Below are 21,810 nucleotides of genomic sequence, written 5' to 3'. Positions count from 1 at the left end.
ATAAGACGATTTTTTTCCCTTAACCTGGACCGAATTTGGATTTTTCTAGTTTCTAAAACACGCTCTGCCCCAGTCCTATGTTCTGGTGGTTTCCATGTGTGCAGTACAAAGCAGCCAGTGTCCTCTGCTGCAGGCTGGGATTACTGGGGTGTGCCTCCCCCTCTACTCATCTCCCACCCGCCCTCCTTGGTACAGATTCACTTTCTCTGTTTCCTTGAAAGAATTTTAGCTTTATTTTTCTTTTTTTTACAAAAAGACGTCTGACCGACTGGGGGATAAACTTCAAGCACGTGCTCGGAGGGGACTTCAGAGGCCGGGGGCCCACATGAAGACGCCCAGGGCCGATTTTAGCAGCACCCCGGTTACGCTGGGGGGGGTTCAGGCTTCCCCCGGTGTTTACGAACACCGCCGAGCGTCCGTGCCAGGGCCGCCCCGTGCTGCACTGCGGGGCTGTGGCTGCAGGGCCGGCCTCGGGGCCGCCCCGACCCGCTGACAGCCCGCGGCTGCTGCCCCGCCGGGATGCGGCTGCGGCGGAGCCCTGAGGGACCGGGACCGGCCCCGGCCCCCGCCTCGGGCCACGCGCCGCCGCCCCCGCGCCTCGCGCCCGCGCGCGCCTCGTGCGGCCGCGCGGGGCGGGGGGGAGGCGGTGCGAGCCGCGCATGCGCGTCGGGCTCCACCGGGGGGGGGGGGGGCGGCAGCCCGAGTCCTTCGGCGGTGGCGACGACGACGACAGGAGCGGCGGTGGCGGCGGGCAGGAGGCTGGGGGCCGCCGAGCTCCGTGGGGCCGCCGCGTCGGCAGGGCGGGAGCCTGCTAGGGCGGCGGGGCCGCGCTAGGAGAGCCGCTGGGCCGGCGGCGAGTGCCCGCCGGGCGCTGAGGGGAGCGGCGGCTGTTGCTGCCCGGGCGGGCGGGGGGCGACCTCCCCCCGCCCCCCGGCAGCGGCGAAGGGACCCTCAGCGCAGCCTCGGCCGGAGCGTGAGGCGGGGGCTGCCGGCGCGGCGGCCGCGGAGCAGCGCCCCCGCTGAGGGGGGGAGGAGAAGCCGCCCCCGCTCCATGAGCGGCGCTCGCCCGCCTCGCTCTGCCCAGGGGATCTGCGGCCGTGGCCGGCTGCCGCCGCAGCAGCATGTGGAGTCCGACCGAGGAGGAGAAATACGGCGTGGGTAGGTGCTGCCACATCCCCTCCCCCGCCCCGCCGCCCCCCCCGCTCCGCGACTTCCCGCAGCGGCCGTACCCCGGGGGCTGGGGGGGGCTGCTCTCCCCCTCCCCCCGGCCGCCGCTGCCTCTCCGCGGGGAGGGCGCTGGTCGCCTCCCCGGGCTCCCGGCGGCGCTGCCCCTCCCGCTGCCCCGCAGGCAGAGAGCGGGGGGAAGGCGAGGCCGCTGCCCCGCAGGTAGAGAGCGGGGGGAAGGCGAGGAGGGCAGGCGCTGCCCCCGCTCTCTGCGTGGGGCTGTGGGAGGCTGCTCGCGGGGGAGAGCGGGCATCGGCCGTGCCGCTGCGTGCCTGCCGCCTTCCCCTGCCCGCGCCGGCCGCTGCTGCCCGCATAGCCCGGCATCCAGGGAATGTGTCTGCGTGTGTTTTGATTCGGGTTATTTCGCTGAGTTTTTCCGCGGCGAAGCAAGAAACAAGTAGACTTTCGGGGCCCGCGCTCAGGTCCTGATTGCACAAATAATCAGAAAACGAGTCGCTGAGCCCTTAATCTACTTAAGCGTGCGATTGCTTTTTCTCTCGGTTTTAATCTGTGGTTTGTGGTGATCCTGTTTATATGGAGTTGAGGGAAAGGGAACGGTTATGGTGCGGTGTCATTAGGGGGCGTCGGTGATGCACCTGCTCCGGGCGGCGGGGCCCCGGCGCGGGCATCGGCACGGCGAGGGGGGGCGGCGTAAAACCTGGCTCTGGACCGGGCCCTGCTCGGCGGCCTGGGAAGGGGCGGCCGGCTGGGGACTGCTACCGCTTTTACTGTTGCAGTCTACGGCTACAGTGTTCGTGGCGCGTTGCGTTCGTTCAAAACGACTCGCGTGTTTCTGCAGGTGCATAGGACTGTTATTTTTCGTTGTTTATGGTAAATCAGACTCTACTGTCATCTTGAATCTTGTTTGCTCTAGTTCGAGAGGTCATCATTGGTGGCTTTGGTTTTTTTATTTTAGCGTACAGTCATTTCTGACAAGAGCAGAAGCGTTATGCCTGATGAAATGGAAGGAAGACAGACTTTCTTCAACTTCACTTTTGTTTATTTTGATGTAATTTTTTTTTAAACTGTTGACTTGTATAGTAAGAAAAGTAGGTAATCTGCCCTGATTACTTACCTAAGTATTTCATTAAATTTATAGTTATCGATTATTTGCATTGATTTTTAAGTTCCACAGGGTGTAGCGGTGATCAATTTCTGCAAATGTTTAAAAAATATAAACAAACTTGCTACAAAGATCCGTTAACCTGGATTGTTAAAGTGGGATTTTTGCAGTTGACTACTGAGCAATTAACAGTCTTCATGCCACTAATGTTTAAGAAAAGAAGAATTAAAAGAAATATTGTATAAATTAAAAGAAATATTGTATAAATTAAAAGAAATATTGTATAAATTAAAAGAAATATTGACCACGTGGTCAACAAGCAACAAAATGTATCAGGACCTTTTTGTTAACTTTTCATCTCGTGCAGCATTTTGCTTAGTACATTCCCCGTATCTTCATAATGAATAGAAGAAGTAAGGAATTCACTTTTGTTTAAAAAAAAAAAAAAAGCACAATTAAAATACAGTGTGTTAGATGAGAAGCTATAAGTGTAGGGCAATATATACAAGTGGCATAAAATAACACAAGAAAGCTGTTACTTACAATAGCGTTGCTATGTTTGTCAGTCACTGGGAGTATATAAACTTAACAAGCTTTGTTAGATCTCAGCTGGATGTTTGGAGAATACAAAGTATCCAAACTTGCTCATACCTTAACTGTTGGTGAAAGACCACCTCTGCTGTCCTAGTGCTAAACTTGCTGGTAGAATTGTAATAGGTGCTTCAGAAAAAAATTATTCATTTTTCAAGTCTTGTTGGTTTTCCTTTGTTCCATTTAGGTAGTTGTTTTTCTTTGCTGTGTTGCAGGGTTTCATATTCAGAGTTTTGTTTGTTTGTATTTGGCCCGTGTTCTCAAATCAGAAAGTACGTATGCTACCTTAATCGAAAAGTAGGTGAACTAATTTTTTTTACGCAGACGTATGGGAGGAAAAGATGGGAGATCTCCATTCAGGTTGTAAACAAGTCTAGAAGAGGCATCCGGAAGAGAGAGTAGTGAATGAAAACAAGTGTTATTTCAATGAATATTCTGTAGTCTTAAGAATATTCCTGTGATGTCGATTTTTCTTTTTCAGACAACGTGCATATAGGTAGGCCCAAGATAATGGCTAAGGCTTAAGAATTTTGGTGATCTCTAGGCAAGTTTTTTTTATTCTTGAGTAGCTTTAATTACTTTTCCTGTAATTGAAATTGGTTGATAATCCTCCAGAGAGGGAGAACAGGTGAAAAATGGTGCTTATGTCTGGAGTTTAGTTACAATACGTGGGGAGAGGAGTACTAGGTTTTCAGAAGTAGATCTGTCATTACTTGCTGGAGTGGTTATTTTTGTGCATTTTGGAGAAACTAGTCTATAAGAGGTGTAGGCCTACAGTTTTACTGTTAGGAGGTTTACTAGCAAAAAAAGGGGGAGGGAAGTGTGGGGTTTTTTTTTCCTGATGTAAATTACCCCAATTTCACAAATAAAATATGTGCAAAAATAATTTTCTTGGCATGAGTTGCTGGTATGAGGTTATGCCTTGGGCTTTAGTAGTTTGGTTTTTTGACCACTGTCTATCCAAAAAAACCCCCCCATGTGTTTTCTCCGTGCTCTTGTTAAACTATGAAAAGTTGTTGATGTGCCTTTGGATTAAGGCAATAGACTGTATGTCCCTATTGACATAATTTGTGTGGGTAAAAATTAAGTTATTTCTGCAACTGGAATACCACAGAGAGCTTTCTGGTGAAATAGAAAGGTATGTCTGGGCATCCAGGCCCTGTACATACCAGCTCATGTGTATCAAGGAAAGCGAAAGTATCACATAAAGTAGTTAATTCTGATGCTGTTCTCTTTGTTGAAAGTAAATTGTGATCGGTGTTATCTTCTTATCTAGGTAGTTGGCTTAGAGATGGTAATTTATAGAAACTGTTCCTTCAGGAAGACACCACATTCCCTCTCTCAACATGTGGGTATAGAAGGGCTTTGTATTCTGCATTGGCTTTCAAAGAGTTTACGACAAAGACATTTCTTACGTGCTTGCTGGAGCCCCTTTACAGAGACCCCTTGACAGCTACACAGACTCCTGACTGCAAGAGAACATGTTAAATTTACTGATGTGAGCGTCAGTGGCTTTTTGGCAGTTCTGAAGTTCTCTTTGCCTGTCTAGCTGCAATTAAAAGAAGTTTTCAATGCTTATGGTTGTAGAATGCTATTGTATTGCCCAATTCTCATACAAGTTGTTCTATACTTCTGCAACAAAGATATTAAAAGATTGCTCAGGGTATTTCTAAATAAATAATTAAATGAAACAATCCCCTAACAGCACTGAAGTTCTTCCTTGATTGTATTTCTCAGCTACTATAGCTGTTACCTGGTAGCTGTTGTGAATAATTCTCTTCTGTTCTATTTAGAAGTACTTATATTCTGTGCCTTTACTTCTAACTACACTTCAAAAATTTTAGACTCACTGTTGAAAGGCAAACAGTTCTTCCACAGATGCTTAAGATGACCAGTTATGAAAACAATTAGTGAGCTGATTATTGAAGATAACTAGCTCTGTAGCCCTCTAGTGTTTTAATGTTTTTAAAGCAGTCTCTGTCTCTAAGAAAATATTTATTAAAGTGATCTGATTAGTTACATTAGTCTTCTAAAGCAAGTATTAAATAATAATGAATTAAAAGAAAAAGCTAAGCAGAGAGAACTCTTTAGTAAATAGCTGTTAATTAAAATTTGGCAAATGTGAGAGCTGATTATGTATTTCATTAGGCTGTCAGTTTCTGCTGCTTTATTTCTGTGCAAGGAGCACGTTTAGGTGGTTCTCAAGAAAGTGATTTTTTTTTTTTTAATGCAGTTAATCCTGTACTTTAGTATGGCTGACCATATTCCATATGTATGTATTAAATCATGGAGAAGGAAAACCTGCCTGCATAAACAGCATCTGTTCTTAGTTTATTCAAAGAATTACTGTTAAAATCTGCTAATTGTTTCCTTTAAAATGAACTTTGTATCTTTATTTTCACCACTTAATTGGTAACAATGAAAAATAAATCCATAAGCACAAATACATATAACTAATGTTTCCCTTGCTCCTACTAAGGAAGGATGGAACATCATAATGTCCTAGTTACAGTTCTGTACTGCAGCTTCTGCTTTTTGATCAGTATCTTGATTTTTTTTTTTGTGGTTTCCCCCCCCCCCCCCCCCCCCCGGTCACTAAACCTTGGCTTGCACATTTCCCAATTCATATTTATGTTTGGAAAAACAGGACTGCAAAACTTACAAAAAGTCTGCCTTCCCTCATCATGGCTCTTGGCATACTACTCTGTTCTTACCTGTTTACATAGGAGGCAGCTGCTAAACGAAGGAGTGCTTTGAGTTGATTGATATTGCGGTTTCTCTGTATCACTGAAGCAGTTTGTTACAGGTTTAAAATTAAAGGTTTCAGTGAGACAGAAAAAAGTCCCTCCCCCAAATTAGGAGAAAGTCCATCTTCGGTAATCTGGGAAGCAATATCAATCATTGCGACTGGGTTCTGTATTATGGGACGTATAATATATCTCATCTTCTCTTTCATACCTTATTGCCAGAAACTGTAATTGTCTGGCAGCAGGAGGGAGGTGACTAAGGATATTCTTCAGTGACCTGTCTTGGAACCAAAGCTATATGGAAGGATGTACTAAACCTTCTCTGCAACGCTGTTTTGGGAGGTGGTGGTAACACCTGGGGGCTTGCTTGTTAGTCAGGAAAACTAGAAGATCTGTGGATTGGAGTAATTTTTAGTTCCATTCAATATTTTGCCCCTAAGGGCCCTTTTTTTTTTTACCCTTAAGAATGAACAAAAGAATATGTCAGTCAGGGGTCATAAAGGAAGTGTATGTGTGTTATTTGGCTGAATGAGAAATGAATCACACTTTGAACGCCCCTGGTAAAGAGCAGCTCCCAAGATGCACCTGACTGGAGACTTTTGGCATAGACAGGAAAGTTTAGTGAGGTGTCATTTAACGTAGTGGGCAATTTCAGTTTCAGTCTAGTGTAAATCTGTACTTCTGCTGTTGCTGAGATAACTTGGAGATTAAATATACTGTTTTGTGGGACAAGATTAATATATTTTGGCTCATTTATCCTAGAAAAGACTAGCATTGTGGTTACTCTCATGCATACCTGGTCTGCAGAGCTGGATGAGAATTAATCTATAAGATATTAGTTCAAGATCATTTAAATACCGGTTGTCCACAAATACATTTACAGTAGAAATTAGCAAAAACTTTCTAAATACAGGAGGAATGAAGCTGAGAAACGGTTTTTCAAATTGCTTGCAAAAGCAAGGAATCAGATGTGTATGTTTAGCAGTTTATCGTGTGGTTTGTATGGGAATGTAGGCGTGATCTTAGAGTAAGAAGTGATAGTATTGCAATATGGGTTTGAACTTTTGATGCTTTGATGGTTTTGAGAGCAATTTTCTCTATTTATTCGTAGTTATGCCACATTATTTATTCAGTTAAGACCTTCATGACTTCAGATGCTTGCCAATAGGGTGGGGGCAAAAGTGGTTCCTCTCTGACCTTATCCACAGTGCAAAATGGATTTTATATTTAGACTGATTTCATAAGGGGGGAAATCTTTAAGTGTTCAGGCTTTCTGTCCTCACCTAACAATACCTCTCATCCAGTAATGAGCAACGTTTTATGATGAGAGTTGGCAGTCTCAGGCATACATTTCCTACAGATTTAATGAAAATTGGTGGCTGGATGGGGAAGAAAGAACTCCCTAGTGTTCCTGTGGACAGAAATGCAGATAAGTAGCTACTGACCTGCTGAAAAGAACGGATAATAAGGTTCTATCAGGACTCTTCCTAATACAAGTTTTTTGTTTGCTTGCTGGAGAATATGGAGGGGAAGTTGTTAATGTGAGCACGGGAGTGAACTTGAGGGTGCTTCGTAGACAGGAGTGCTCAGGAACAGGACTGGGGATAGCGAAAGATTAAAAGTCCAATGGTGCTGCATTTGGTGTGTCATGGGACTGTTGGTGAAACAGAGGGAATGGGAACATGGATATCCATTGGTAGGAAACAAGGCTTTTCATCTTTATTCAAGGAACAAGTTATTTTGCTTTCTTTTTTTTAAGGCAGCAGGTATCAATTACAATTGATAAATTATAAATTAAAAACAGGGTATATGACAACATGCCTTCAATGCTCCTACTGCTTGGAAAATTTAGGTAATTTTTTGGTGTTTCTTATTTGTATGCTGTGCGTTTAAATTCATTGTCAAGCCTGTAGGACAGGAAGGGAGATTCTTCAGAGTGAAATTAGTAAGGAAATTTTAAAGTCGTTTCTCTTTGAACAATTTAAGCCATAGGAAGTTGATGTGTGAGGATGGGGTGATGGTGCAGGTCGCGGTTTGCAGCTGTATGTAGGAGGAAGAGAGGAAAGCTGGTGTTTGTATTAATCCTTCTGAAGGTAGCTTTCTTACTTTACAGTCAATGGCATAGCTCAGCTGGACTTGAGTTTCACTGTCTTGCAAAGCCTTTCTTTTCAGCAATTCTGTACTTAAAAAGTCAGAGTCCAATATAAACATCAGGGAAACATATAAGAACTATTACCAGAACTGGTGATCTAGAAAATTCTCTACCACATATTTGGTGGCATTTAAAAGCCCACAAGAAGGGAATAATTGGGAATGACGAAGAGTTCTTTGTCTTCATATGCACAATGACATGTAGATACACAAGCTTTTCTGATTAATATGTTAAACAATTATTTGGAACATAGTTCTTATATGGGAGAGCTGTAAATCCCTGTTGACCTCCAACAAGCAGTAGTATTGGTGGCCATACACGTTTCATAGATTTGTTCTTTTGAGAAATGGGAGCTCTTTTCAGATGTGAATGTGACAACACTGTCCGAAGAACAGAAAGTCTTTGGAAGATTATTCATCTGTTAGAGCCTGATGCAACTTTTTTCTCCTGCTTCAGAGACATTTTTGTTAATTTGTATAGTGAATTAAGTTTATTGTGTTCTTTTCTCAGCTGTGATATTCACTGAGGAAGAGGCTAAAGGAAGCATACAGTAGGATCTTAGTTCAAAACCAGTTGCAATTGACAGCAGTCTTTCCATTGACTGTTTTTAAGTTATGAATCAGCCTTAATATCACTACATTTTAGTATTTTCTTTGTTCTGTTTCAAAATCTGTATGCTCACTGAACCTCGAGGCGAAGAGATGAAATAATTCACTCAAGTGACTGATGTTAAAATCAAACCTCTATTCAGGTTTTTGCATGTCAAAATGAACTTATGAACTCTTCTGAGACCCTGAAAGCATCTCTTAAGTTTTTTTTAGCTGTAATTCCTTCCTCTTAGACATATTTTAGTGTTTCAAACAAACACAACGAGTCTTTAGTCAAAATTTACCTATGGTATTAGGAAGATTGGTAACTGTGGGTTTGAGCAGGCTAAGCGCTTTCCAGTATAGTTATGAGGTGATTACTTATTACAAGGATAAGACTTCCCTCTTGTCCCACTTCAGCATTTGACTTCATTTTCTTTTCTTGAGTCTTTCTGGATATTAAGCCTTCAGGAAAGCTTATGACAAGTGGTGCCAGCCAACTCTTGGTGATTAAAAGCAGGTCATTCTGCTTTCAGAGGCAAGCTGATACCAGTTACTCTCTGAAACAAAAATAAAAGTTTGTCTAGATGTTACAATGTAAGGAAGCTTAGGCACTAAACCCTTTTAGTGTTGGCGGTAGGTAGTTGATGGAGTGGTGAATTTCTTTCTTTCTTTTGAATATAAGTCTGTGAGCTGCCCAGCATGCTAGAGTGTAGTTCAGTGTGCTTTGGCAGGTGGCTTACTGTTCTAGAAATTTCTTGTTTCTGTGTACTTGAACAGCAGGGGACTCTCTCTTCCCTCTAAATATGTTTATGAATGAGTTGTTTATGCCAACTGTTAATTTAGTATACCTATCCTTTCAGTCTTCTGATCTTGATAAATGAAGCCTTGCATACATGTCGGAGAAACCCAGAAGAACTGTTAAACAGAAGCCAATTGAAAGCAATATATAACTTTTTACAGGCCTGTTTGGGTATTGTGTTGCATACAGTCCTTTGTCTTGCTGGGGTGTGTGGTCTGCCCGAACAAGTTGTAAAGGTAGCAGGAAACATTTCATAGGAGAATACCACAGACAGTGTTAAATAATCCCTGTAGGGAGTGATGTGTATGTTTCCAGTAACCGGGTCTGGATCTGGGAGGATAGGAGGAGATGTTTCTATTTCACCCATCTCTTCCTTTGTAGAGAAGAATTCCTATGGAAATGTCTGCGTTGCCCACTTCACCTAGGCACATGTTCTCATTTATGTTAGTTTATGTATGTATGGCTGTATTATATACATGGACAGAGAGTGTAGGCACAAGTGAGAGAGTGTCAGCCAGTGTGGGATAAATAATCCAAAAATATATGAATTATTGTAAAAGACGGTTATTGAAAACTGTGGTTTGAACTTTGATGTTTCTTTGCATTTTTTCTCTCTCTAAATGCTCATGAGCTGAATGATTGGTAACTCAATTTTTGATAGACTGTTGCCTCTTTGGTTTAGTTTCACTGCATTTAGTGAAGCAGGATCAATGTTTTTGTGAGGTAATTTTGCCCCGACAACTGCTATTACATACTGTACAAAATGGAGCTGCATGCTACCTGTGCGCCTGGCCTTACATGAAGAGAGTTGACTAGGTGAATCACCTACTTGTTTGTGTTTCTGTCTAAAGGTTGTATTGACTGGTCGTTCCTCTGGCAGCGACTTGGTAGTATGGGAAGAGCTGGCCCATGCTCTGTGAGCTGATGTGCTTGGGCCTGCTGCCTGCTGACCACGCAGCTAAGCACCTGCTTGGAACAGCTTGTGCTGCTCCTCTCACTAGTACTCCCTCATCGCTCTGTCATGCGCACAGTAATTTGCAGCTATCCGTTCTGCCTGCTTGCTGTTTGGTTTCAAGCCTTTCTGAGTACGTTGGTCCGATGGGAATTATGAATAAAGTTGCTCTTCTGGGGGTTTTGTGTGGTGGTTTTGGGTTTTTTTGTTTTTGGGTTTTTTTACTGATAAGTATTTGGTTATCTCTCTGGTCCAAAGGTTTTACCCCAAGGAAGATTGCTTTTGAAGCATTGGTCTTGCAGAAACAGCTTCTCTTTTGTCTCTGGGGAAGCAAAGGTAGAAAATAGGCTTCTCTCTCTTTCTTCATCACAGCAAGGCCCTAAACTGCAACTTCTGATCTTGTTGTTTTTTTCAGTTCTGGAGTACTATATTTCAGGTTGCTGGCACAAGACAGTATTCTTCTTTTAATAATTACAACAACAAAAAAAGTTAATTATTTCAACCTGGATGCAGGATGCAATAAGAGAAAAAGAAGATTTTCACAATGTTTCAGATGGTGTTCATAGCAAACATGCATTATTTAATGCTTAAGTCAAGATTAGAAGAGGTAAAAATTCTTTAGATCTCATTAAAAAAAGCATCTTCAATTATGTCAGTCAAATATTTCATTTTTTGGTATTTTAGTAGCAAATAGTTTACCAAAAAGGTCAAAGTTCTTGTGTGCGGGTTCAAAGGTTTCTTAGCAGTCTTGTAAGCTGTCTTCAGATGTCCACAAAAAGTTCTTGTGTGGCAGACAGTATAGGCTAAAATACAGAGTTTTCAAGTAAGATGCAGGAGCTGCTATACTGATAAATACACTTTTATAAATCTGCATTTATACACACTTACATTCTTCCCTTCCTCCTCTTCATAGGAAATGTGCTAACTGTCCATAAATGCCAAGGTAACTTTAGCATGTTATGGACTTATTTATCAGTTAGATGGGGGACTAAAGGTCTATGATGTAGTCAGTGTAAAATGGGATAGGATGTAAAACGCTGTGGGATGATACCTATGTTTTTGCATGAGTGAACATGAATCAGTGGTGCGCTCTTGTAGCTAGCCACATACCAGGCTGTGTTCCTGTATACCCAGGATGTTGATGGAAGCGACAATTTCCTTCTTTGGGGAATTGCTCGTGGGGCTACATCTAGAGCACTGTATCTCACAGTACAAGGGGTGAGGTTAGGAGATGATTAGGAAGCTGGAGCACATGATGAGAGAGGAGGATCTGTGAGGTCTAGGGTGGTACAACCTCTAGAAGAGGGGGATAAAGAAGGGGTCTAGTTTGTGGTTAGCTACTTTTTAGGGAGTTACAGAGAAGACAGAGCTAGACACTTTGCAGAGTTGCAGAGTGAAAGGAGCAGGAGCAGTGGAGGCAAATTACAATAAGGGACATTGATTTCCACAATGTATATGGCAAAGCACTGGAGCAGGTTGCCTGGAGAGGTGGTGCAATCTCCATTCTCCAGGATATTCAAAATTTGACTGGTTTCTTATTTCGTTTCCTAGTGTTCAGCAGTAAAGTGTAGCCATTTCTGGCTCGTGTTTGCAGCCTGTGGAACGCAGCAGCGGAGAACGGCTCCCCACTTGTCTGTGCAGAGTGTGGTATGGTTAGTGTTTTTCTCCTCTTTTAAAGTTAGGTATTGGAGAGAGGGAAAAGGGTTTCAGAAACTGAAACGGCCTTCTCTGCTTAGAAGGGCGAAAAAGAAACTGCTGCATTTACTTCCCGCATAGAGGGAATGATGTAGGGGTGAGGGACTTCTGTAATGCCAGGGTGGCAGTCGAATGAACTGATAGCTGAGGGAATAGATTTACAGGAAGAGGATGGGTAACTAGGACAGACGTCTGCAAAGCTAGAAGCTCAAAATCAGTTCCTTGATGTACCTAAGGTAGTGGACAATGCTGTGGGTTTTTGGCCTGTTTTTTCAATGCTACCTCATGTCACCAGGATGTGCAAAACTATTTTAAACAGCTCATGATTTTTGAGCCTAATCTCTATTTTTGTCTTGGAGGGTAGGGGAAGGATGCTAGCAATAATTCACTTTGCTAGTGAATGATCACCTTTCTGCTCGGGCATCGGTTTCTTTTTTTACATGAATATTTTCATAGTGATGGTATGACTCAGTAGAAAGAGGCGGTGTTGCTAGGCAGCAGTTTGAGCACTTTGCAGATGCCATGTGATGGCAGTAAGCTGCCTTGTAATAATCCATTGGTGGCAGTATTCCTGGCTGAGGTCCTGTATTGCACAAAGAAAGAAGCGTCTCTGACAGGAGCAGATGCTGCCTAGCAACTGCCAGTGCTCCTGGACCAGCCTGAAATACCTTCACTTAATTGTGGTGTAATTTTGGTAATATACAAAACCTTAAGTGTAACAGATTGCTTTCAATTCTGAAGTATATTTTTCTTCCTCAAGGTATTGCATGAAAGTTTATAAAGACCATTAATAAGGTCAAAAAAATTCTTTAGCCCTCTTCTAAATCATGTCTTTTGTTTAATCCCTACTCTTCGATTGTAATGTTTGGATGGCTTTTAATCAGCTTTTGATAATCTTTATTTTTGTGTGTGTGTATTACATTAGTGCCTGGCAATTCCAATCGGATTAGAGCCCTGTTCTGTGTCATGTGTACCAGTATACTCTGCAAGAAATGCCCCTTGCTGCAAAAACCTGATGATGTTTTATCTGGGTAGTTGTGTTTTTAGGTTGTAATTGGATACATCCTCTCCTTTGTACCTAAATTCTTTATATTGTCCATCTTGCTTAAACAGCAGAATGTTTTGGAAGTACTAGACCTGGTTTTTGTTCCCAGTTTTCTTTGTAAGCATACTTGCCAAATGTGGCCTGAACTTGCAAATAAATTTGCATGTCTCAAATTAATTTCTGGCAAATAATTGAAACCCTCACCCACAATTAATCATTTAAATACTTGGAAGGTATACTGTGAAGGTGAAAACATTCTTCTAGGTATTTGTAGAATAAAATGAAAATGTTTTCATTTTAATTTCCTTGCGGTTCTGTTCCCTTGTCAAATATCATCAGAGTCTAACTGTGCAATCTATGGAGCTGCCAGGCTTAATCAAGCAGTTCCACAAAAATTTAATCATATTGGCCTTTAATTTTGTTATAAAAATGTGAAGGTTTTTCTCCTTCATAAACTATTTTTTGGTCTTTTAAGTTATCAAACCCACAATTTTTGGTTTGCAAGAACTACTCCTTTTTGCTGGAAGAAGGTTTGTAGTTCTGAGAGAGGTTCAGATGGGAAGGTACATGGTGGTTTGGAAAGTATTTGCTACCTGTAGGCGTGATTGTGTCACACAGTTGCCTCACAAAAAGGTAGAGCTGAATCTTGACTCTTAGCTGTCTTTTCCTCTGGGTGGTAGCTGGTATCAGTGTTGGTTTTTTCTTCGCAGTTATGTTGCTGTGGCTTAGAGACTCTTCCCTGTCTGCCATGTGTAAATACAAAGAATTAAAGTCTGTCACCCTTCTTGGAAAATAAATTATTAAGAAAAGGTAGTTTGGAAGATTCTAAAACCATAAATAATGTGGAGTGGAAGAATAGAAATTGATTGTTCACTCTCTTTATTTTAATACAATTCCCAGAGAGTATTGATGATGCAGGATCTGAACAACTAAAAAATGCTTTCTATATGATACGCAAGTGAAGCATGGAGTTCTGGGGTGATGTGTGTGTTAAAAGTTGATGTGGTTCAAAAACATTTTGGTGGCTCTGTAGAAGAAAAAGTATAGGGAGCGCTATTAAATACATAATAAAATTAATACTAATAAAAACTTCTACTTTAGGAAGTCCCAATCCACAGATGGCTCAAGTTGGGGAAAGCTACATCCTTGCTCTCTTCTAATACCCTTCCTTCACCTCCTTGTTTTTAGCCTCTGTTTAGGGAAGAGGTATTGGATTTAGAGCCATCTTTGGTCTCACCTACTACTGTGACTCTTAAATTACGTTACATGGAGCCTTTATTGTCATCTAGGTACTAGGTACTACATCTAGGAAAATTAAGTTAATCTTATTCAGCTGTTAAAACTAGCTTATACCGTTTGATACTAGACATTTTTAATAGATGGATTCATATGGAAAAGTGTTTTAAGGAAAGATACATCCTCATCCTAAGCATTAATGTATCAGTCTGGAGTAATTACATTATTTTCTTAAAGATCAATCAATATCAGTCGTAGGCTCAGAGATTGACTTATATCCCATGTTAACTAGTAATAGTTATAACTATTAGTAGTTGAATTTGAATGTGAAATTAAAACTCTATAATCTTGCAGTTGTGTATGTAAGATTATTTAAGAAATTTCAGTAATTCATTATATGTGGTGAGAATTGGGGTAGGAAAGGATCTTTACTGTGGGGGGTAAATATCACTTAGAATATCACTTTGTTTAGGAACCTTCCCCAAGTTTGGAAATAAGCTATAAGTTATAAAAATTAGTCTGAAGTTCAGGTAACAGCTTTTACCAGTATACTTCTATTCATGTAATTACTGATTTTCAGAGTGACCCGCTCTGATAGTTCTAAAATAAAAAATACATCAAAAACACTTCAGGCAAACAAAGTTTACTATCACATTGGCAAATTAAGCAAACAAACAAAAACCCTTTACAGATGATGGCATGTGACATATTTGTTGTAAAATTAATTGTATTATACTCCTTTATAAGGACTGTGAAATTTAAGAATTTGTTATGTGTCTTTACCCAAAGTAAACATGAACATCAAATTTTTAGCTGGTGTGATAAAAGTGTGAGTTTAAAATATGGTTATGTGTTAAAGCATAAATTACACATCAGGAGACTTCCAGACTTTGACGTTTGTAGCACAGAACACAATTCAGTGTCTGCACAGTGTGATTATAAATTGGTAGAGTATGGAGCTAAGTATTTTGGGTATAGAGCAACACAACAGCAGCTATTATCCTTGCCATCCCTTCTGAAATTAGTTTGGTTAAGAGATGCTTAGAGCATGATTAATGCAGAACCTGACTAACGGCAAGTTGACTGCAGTACAAAGGATTTATAAAAATTAAATGGCATACTTTAACCTGAAACACTTGTCTATGTTCTGCTGGTGTCATCTAAAAATACTGCAAGTTACCAGAATTTTAGTAAGACAGATAATAATAATGAGTTGAGAACTGGAAAAAACTGTCACAAAGGCCAAGAAGATTTGTCTTTTGAAGCCATGAGTAAACAGCGATATGTTGAAAGTTCGCAAAATTATTATTGTTACAGTGGAAGGAGTTTAAGAATTTTTTGTTTCTTTTGTCACATTATGCAACTAAAAAAAGACTCAGTGAAACAAACAAACAAACAAAAAAGGCATGTTCACAGCTGATAATATGATATATTGTGGTTTTTTTCCCTCAAAGTTAACCCATAGAGTTCATTAAATCTTGGCCTCACCAATATCTTGGGATAAAGAAAAGCAAAAATGTGTTTTAGCATATTGGATATGTTCTAGCAGCTTTCCATTGTGGAAGAGAAAACATGGGGAAAAAATAATTAAAAAGCCCCAACTGTATGATTAGAGAAACATAATTTACATTTGGAGAAGGAAAAGGGGACAATGTAAACATGGAAACCTTTTGAACTGATTTTCTCAGCCCTCATTTAAATAAATACTTCTAATTTTCATTGGTATATCTTGGAAGGTGGGGAGGGAGAGGGCAGGAAAAGGGCTGTGTTCCTTTATGAAAATAAACAAATTGCTTATGGGCTGACCTGATATTTTATATTGTAAATAGAACATTATGTAATGTTAAAATATTTTTGTAGACTTTACTACAATGTGTAGAAATAGGTTGAAAAAATTAGAAAGTATATGAGAAGGCATATAATATGCCAGTTCATTGTGCTGCAAAGTATTTTTATGTATATGCTAAGAAAAAATGATGTTTCAGGGGAATTAGCAACTAGATGCTGCATGATCTTTATGTGGATGTATTGTGCTGGACAGTACTCTGGCATTCTCCTGTTCTTGTTTTGGGTTTTCCCACTGTTGGTGTAAAAAAGTGACACATTTCTATTACTATGTTTATCATGTAATTGACATAATCCATTTGAGAAGAAAAATGATCTGTGGAAGCATTGCGACCCAGGTGAGACTGGGTGGGGAAGTTGGGACATAGGAAATTGAATTAGAAGGAATTACAAAAGGAAGATACATTTTCAATTATACCACAGCAAAGATGAAAACAGCTCTGTTATTTAGGTTTGCAGCAGAAAGTAATAATGGTGTTCAGATGAGGTCACGAATCAATAGATAGCAAGGGACAACAGAAGCTCAGGCTGTAATTCTGTAATAACAGTGTGAGAGAGATCGTAGCAGTGCAGCCGCATACCCATCTCATTCAGTGTCCTGCCCTTGACAGTGACCAATAGCAGGCGTTTACATTATAGTAGCACAGCAAGGTAAGCATATGTGATGCCTTCCCAAGACTTAAGTGCTTTCTGGGTCAGGGGCTTGCTGAGCCCAAGGTGGTACACATCCATTAATTTGCCCTATTTGCTTTTGCACTTGAGTGATTTGTTTGTTTATTTATTTTTATCACCCATAGTGTCTCATGAGGAGTTTCACAGTTCATGCACTTTGTGGAAAAGTACTTTATTAAATAAAGTCCTGAACTCTTCTCTGCTGTTTCATTTGACGCTACTCTGCTTTTTGTACTGGAAGGGATGATTAGCAATTGTTCCCTGTTCACCTTCTCCATGCAACTTGTCAATTATACTTTCTCCACCCCTTTCAGCTGTCAATTTTACTGGTAGAAGAGTCCTATCTTGGTTCATAATTAATCATATAAAAGCCCTTATGCAGCCCTTGGTATCTCTTGTCTCACTTCTTTCTGCCTTTCCTTATGCTGTTCCGTCCTTTTTGAGAAAGGATACATTTTTGACAAAGGGGCACATAGGGGTTCACTGTAAATCTTAGTGTACTGCAGGTAATGGTGTCTTCCCTTTTTTCCTAAAGATAGTATTCTGCTGTGATCTGGTGGTGGTGAGGGGGGTGGTGCTTGACAGTGGCTGAGCATTGAGCTTATGACAAAAACTCTGAATAACATTCCAGGGTTTCACTCACTGTGGTAATAGCAAGGCAAGCGATGATTGTTTTGTATGTGCGGTTAAGATTGTTCATCCCTCATGAAACACCATGTAGATTAACTGAATGGTGTACATCTGCCAGTTCTACTTGCTGTACTTAGGTCCATCTGCAACTGTTTTTCACCCTGAATAGCTTGAGTGGCTTCACAAACTTTGTCACTTTTCTAAATGATCAGCTTTTCTGGATCATTTAGAAACACTTTAAGCAGAAAAGGCTCCAACAGAGATCCCTTTAGAGCTTGCTGGTCAGTCTGTCTTCACTAAGAAAACTGGCTACTTCTTCTATTTCATATCTCTCTGCTAGCTATTTATCTGTGCAAATGCCTTCCCACTTTATCACAGCCAAGCTCAGTTTCTGTATGAGCTTTTGACAGGGGCTGTTTCAGAATAGATTTTGTCAAACCTACTGGATTGCATCAACTGGATCTTCTTTGTCTGTATAGCAAGCAGCTCCTTTAGATATCTAACACACGAGGAATCAGTAAGCTATGTAAAGGTGCATTGACCCTTTCTTAAGACATCATGTTTGTGTACCTTATTCTTTTGAAGCAGTTTCTCTTACTGCTGGTGTCTTACAATGCAGCTGCTTATACTGTGTCAGGGCATGTCCATAGGCAAGGAAAACACTTCTGAATCTATCCTCTGCTGGGGCTTTGGCTTTCCAAACTGTTATTCCAATGCCATCTGTTCTTATGTTATACCCCCAATTCCCTCATACTGTCTGCTGCAGCTTGAGAGTAACTGCCTGTGTGAACTAGTTTGTGCCTTTCTCATTAATAGATACAGAGGTGCAGAGGGAAGGGTTTCTTTTGCTGCAGCCCACTTTGATACAGTTCAAGTAACACAGTTAACTCTGGCTTGGAGATAATTCCTGACAGTGGCACGTGGTGTTTTTTCAAAGCATTCCTCTTTGGCAGAATGTTGGGTTTAGCTGCTGGCTGAAATTACGTTACGTTTCCTGAGGGGGAACTATGACCCCCTTACAAACCTGAACGATGGCAAGGGGGTTTAATATCTGAAAATAGATGTTAAATATTTCAGCAGTCTGTCCTGGAATCCAAGAGGGATCGTTCAGATCTATTAACTGGTGGGTAAAAGCTTTTCTGTATGCCTGTTTTGATGATGCGTTACTTCTGTGTTCTGGTGACCAAGGGGATGACTCTTGTAAGAAATGATGGAGGCTTGTTGATTGACGGACCGTTTGTAGATGATCATATGCTATAAAGAATTTCTCTGTGGGAAGGACAGCAGTCAGTTATTGGAGTCCTCTCTGTAAATTTTCTCCAGAATGGTTAAATTATTCCGTATTTCCCATATACATTTGTGTTCATATTTTTCAAATAATACTGCTAAGAAGAGTTGTGTGTACCTAAAAGTGACTTCATAAATAAGATTGTGTTGCATAATGCATTTTTAGCTTAACAAATGAGTAACATCCATAACTTTGGAAGTAACCTTTGGAATCATATATCAGACTATAAAATAGCCTCAAATTTCTGGGGTTCTGTCATAATAAGTAGCTATTTTTACCATTCTTTTGTATTTCAGAGATGTTAAATTGTGTTCTTGTTAAACAGTTTCAACAAGATATGGTTTGGTGTATTGGGTCAGTTTATTTGGGTTCTTTAATTTTTCCTGACTTTCATTTAGTATGGTTGGAAAATCAACTACTCTTGAGATTTGGCTTCTGTTATTTTGCAAATATCCATATTGCTATTCACATGCCCTATTGATTATTAAAATTGTCAAACAGAAGAGTCATAATTTATTGATGACTACAGATTTATCGATGAAGGAATTAGATGTCATACTGTTATATTAAGAATGAGGAACATGAGGTGGATGTTATTTTTGTATGAGAACTTATTTTCTACTTGAGAATGATCATCCAGATTGTATTTGCAGCTGATGGGACCGGCTCATTTCTGTTCTGTGATTTTTGTTTGTTTATTCTTTTTTGATTGAAGTAGACCTAAGAAAAGAGCTTTGGCTATCTTTATTAATAGAGTACTCTGAATTCTAAAGAGCTGATTACATATTGATGCAATAGAGTCCTTATATCAGATTTTCTTTGTGTGACCAGTAGAATCCTTTTATAAATGGTCAGTTTGCATCTATAAACTAACAGATCTATTAGAATTACTTCTTGTAAGCCTAAATATATTAAAGTCATTATTCTTGGCCATATTTTTAAAATTTATTATATCAGTGGTTGAAAAAACCAGTACTGTCTTTTCCTGGTACCTTTCCTTTAGCTTTCATTCCAAGCTCACTTTTTATTGTTACATAATAGACAAATATCTGGTGACCAAAGAACTAGTAGTTGCATCAAATCCAGTTTCTTTCCTGGCCGCATCCTTTGTTCAGTAGTTTTCATGTAGTAAATAATTGTCATAGGAAGCCAGCTGTTGTTTGCTAATTCAAAACTTCTAATGCAGTGTTAACATGCAGTAATGTTTTTTTAGACTTACTTGTTGGACTCAGCTGAGTAAGACCAGTCAGTCATTAATCTCTCTACAATTCAAACTACTCGTTTGTCTACAACCACTAATACTTACGTGTCCTGTGACTGGTGTCTCTGTGTCATGATAATCTTGGCACATTCAGAGAAGTTGAAAATGGGCTGGAAATTGAATTTAATATTATCGTGTGTATATTAATTTTTTTAAATAATCATGTGTCTAGAATTACTCTCATAAATGAATGCATCTTGTTACTGTATTACCAGTTCTCTGTTTTTCTGATGTTTTCAATAGTAGCTTTTCACCCAGGATTTTTGAAATCCTGTGTTTGAGACGCACTTTAATTTTTTAGTATTTTTGTTGGTCTGAATGGAAAAGTCATGTTGTTTTAATATAGGAGTGTATTTTGCAAAACAACCTAAAAATAAAAGGTGGTTGTACCTTCTTGATTTGGTAAAATTGCCTATGAGAAAAAAACTATTTTCTGTATTTAAAGGATACTGCTGTCTAAAATACCAGAGGGGCAAGGAGAAGCCATTAGAGGTTTGATTGTGGCCTGCCAGTTAAGCCTTTGGCAATTGTCAGTGTTCCTGCACTTTGGGAGAAGCATTAAGTAGGTTTTTTTTTTGGTTGAAACCCGTATTTCTGATTTCTTCATGGGTGAAGAATGAATCCAGAATGCTGACAAGCTTAGTGTTTTTCTTGGCTTGTGCTGTCTGCATTACTCAGTCTGGAGCCAGTTGTTACGTTTCTCCTGTCTCTGATGTAAACAAGAATTTAAAACCTCATTTAACCAGGGGTGACTTCTGCTGGGCTGTACGAGCTGAGAGAACAGTTTAGGTTTGTTGATGGAATCCCTCGTTTTTCCCACTTTAATTAAACACTGCGCTGAGTCTCACTGGGGAAGAGCAAACATTTGATGCTGTTTGGTTTTGTTCAGATTTTGATTCAGAGTCTTTCTCGTGTTACTCTCATCTGTGTGGGTGTTTGCCTGGTGTATGTAGTTTGTTCTTTCTTGCCCTTTCCCTTTATGAAATCTGTATATATGGTTGAAACTGTGTTTTATTTTGGTGGAAGTTTTCTCTATGCTTTTCTCATTATTTCTTGGAAATTCAAGGTTCAGGAAACATATTTGTGGTAGATGGTGCAGATGATAGTCTTAGTTTCCATGGTGTTCTTCCCCTGGACTTCAGACTTTCTGGTTAACTGCTTTAAGCTCTGCACAGAGTGTCTTCAGTCATAAGGGATTCGGTGGCTTTGACATAAAAAGATATTCAGGGAGGAGACGAAATGCAGCTCCATCACATGGGAACATCTCAACCGTAGCTTGAGTGTTTGCATTTAAAGGGGAGTTCTCTTAAATTGGAAAAAAGGATGATGCCCACTGGAGGTCACTATTTCAACTCATGGAATTCCACTTGTAGTGCTCCAGTGTGTGTGTAGGTGAGATACAGGACGTACTCTGTGACTGAGCATATATTTACTTAGAACAAGGTACTTGAATGATTAAATTAAATCTGTGCCTGAGTGAGTTTTTAAATGCTGATGAACAGGCATTACGGGATGAGGGGGTGGACCTTATTTGCAATTCATCCTTTGTTTTGACATGTCATGTTTCAGGTAACTACCCATGTCCATGTCCCTATTGTATTTTGATAAATACAGTTAAAGAATATGTCATTGAACGCTATGATAATTTTTTAAAATTTAGGTTTATTTAGTAATTTTTTGATTGTATTCATATTTTCTGAAACATTAAGATGGGTTCTTATTTTCCCTGGTTAATGAAAACTAAAGATATGTAGGGAAATATTTAAGGTATATGTCATGTTAGTTACTGCTTATGAAAAGTACAGATTCTTCTGTATTCTTTTATTTATCTACTTAAATATAATAACGTATGGTAATACAGGATTTTTGCAGTGTATTAGTTGCACAGATGATACTTGAAATAGTTTCAACTTGGAGGAAAGTAATTCCTGCAGTTGACTTCCTATTATAATCTTTGCAGTTAGGACTGTCTGTTCCATTGATGAATTGTGTAGTAGAGTAAGAATTGTACGGCAAGGAA

The 21,810-nt window shown here is 40.3% G+C and overlaps 1 protein-coding gene across 1 annotated transcript in view; it reads left to right on the top strand.

Moving 5' to 3' along the window:
* The first annotated feature begins 743 nt into the window (after positions 1–743).
* The window catches only part of DOCK3 (dedicator of cytokinesis 3), a 222,533-nt gene continuing 201,466 nt past the window's right edge, over positions 744–21,810 (top strand). The window contains exon 1 of the mRNA XM_072875713.1: positions 744–1,158. Coding sequence (XP_072731814.1) covers positions 1,122–1,158 — 37 coding nt within the window. The 5' untranslated portion in view covers positions 744–1,121. The remainder of the gene's footprint in view (positions 1,159–21,810) is intronic.

Source organism: Ciconia boyciana, chromosome 11 (assembly GCF_034638445.1).
Source record: "Ciconia boyciana chromosome 11, ASM3463844v1, whole genome shotgun sequence".
NCBI lineage: Eukaryota > Metazoa > Chordata > Aves > Ciconiiformes > Ciconiidae > Ciconia > Ciconia boyciana.
The sequence above is the reverse complement of the archived record's forward strand: the minus strand, read 5'-3'. Positions and strand labels throughout refer to the sequence as shown.